Consider the following 1524-nt stretch of genomic DNA (forward strand, 5'->3'; position numbering starts at 1 on the left):
GGAGGCCCCCCACTGCCGGGGCAGCAGCACCCCGCGAGCCTCACCACCACGGTGATGCCGTCCTTCTCCAGCAGGGCCTTGTCGTAGGTCACCTCGCACACGCGCACCACGGTGGTGGCCCCGTACTTCTTCAGGTCCTGGGGGGCGGGGGGACGGAGGAGGCAGGGCTGAGCTGGGCGGGGCTGCTGGGCTCCGGGGTGGAACCCCCACCACCACCACCAGAGGCCAGAGCCCCAGGGGAGGGCCATGCCTGCCCCCCCCACACCCCCAGCACCCCCTTCAGCAAGACAGAAAGGCCCACGTGCAACGTGAACCCCAGTGGCCTTTTAGGCTTCGTGACTGCTGGGGGCAAGTCTCTCCTGGTGCCCTGGGCCACTGCGCCCTGGCCGCCAGCAGGAGGCGTCCTGCCCAGGCTCACGGTGCGCAGCCTCCCGCCTGTCGCTTCCTCCTATCCTTCCTCCTATCCGGCACAAGGCCCAGGAAGACCAGACAAACCTCCTGGGTCCCCAACAGGGACGGGACACCCCCAGCCACACATGGGCCCCCACATGACCCCTCTCTGGGCAGCCCTCCCAGCCGGGGGCATGAATGGGCCCATCAAGGGGCACACCCAGACCCCATACTGAGACCGCGAGTCTGGAAGGGGCAGACCTCCGGGAGCAGGGCACCCGAGGTGGGTGCAGCGGGCACAGTGGGCGCAATGGGCGCGGGCTGGGAGGGCGGCAGAAGGAGCTGGGCCCGCACCCCAGCGGGGAAGCCCGGGGAAAGGTCAAGGCAGTTCACACCCAGCCCAGGGATATTTATACCCCGGGGGGTGGGGGGGCAGGTGTCCCCTCCACCGGCCTCAGGGGGCGGCTCCACCCCACCTGCTCCCGGCAGCTATTTTGGGGACGGTGAGGCATCAGCTGCTGGACCGGCTCATGCGACAGGGACACTGGGCACAGCGAAGGCCGGACCCCGCACCGCTGAGAGTCAGAAGCAGGCCAGGCGCAGGGCTCGGAGGCCATGGGGCGCCTGGGTCCCCTGTGCCTGCAGCAGAGGGTGCTGCCACCAACCCAGGTCAAAGCCTAGAGCCCTAGTCTCACACTGACCCTTGACCCTCATCACAGACTGACCCCTGACCCTGGTCTCACACTAAGCCCTGAGCCCAAATCCTGGTCACACTCTGAGCCCTGACCCTGGTCACACTCTGACCCCTGACTCTGGTCACACCCTGAGCCCTGAGCCTGGTCACACCCTGAGCCCTGACCCTGGTCACACGCTGGGTCCTGACCCTGCTCACACACTGAGCCCTGACCCTGGTCACACTCTGAGCCCTGACCCTGGTCACACGCTGGGTCCTGACCCTGCTCACACACTGAGCCCTGACCCTGGTCACACTCTGAGCCCTGACCCTGGTCACACGCTGGGTCCTGACCCTGCTCACACACTGAGCCCTGACCCTGGTCACACTCTGAGCCCTGACCCTGGTCACACGCTGGGCCCTGACCCTGGTCACACGCTGAGCCCTGACCCTGGTCACAC

The 1524-nt window shown here is 67.7% G+C and overlaps 1 protein-coding gene across 1 annotated transcript in view; it reads right to left on the minus strand.

The window, feature by feature from the left end:
- PTP4A3 (protein tyrosine phosphatase type IVA, member 3) overlaps positions 1 to 1524 on the minus strand; it is an 8992-nt gene that overhangs the window by 4998 nt on the left and 2470 nt on the right. The window contains exon 2 of the mRNA XM_005877794.2: positions 45 to 137. Coding sequence (XP_005877856.2) covers positions 45 to 137 — 93 coding nt within the window. The remainder of the gene's footprint in view (positions 1 to 44; positions 138 to 1524) is intronic.

This window comes from Myotis brandtii, unplaced genomic scaffold (assembly GCF_000412655.1).
Source record: "Myotis brandtii unplaced genomic scaffold, ASM41265v1 scaffold532, whole genome shotgun sequence".
Taxonomy (NCBI): Eukaryota; Metazoa; Chordata; class Mammalia; order Chiroptera; family Vespertilionidae; genus Myotis; species Myotis brandtii.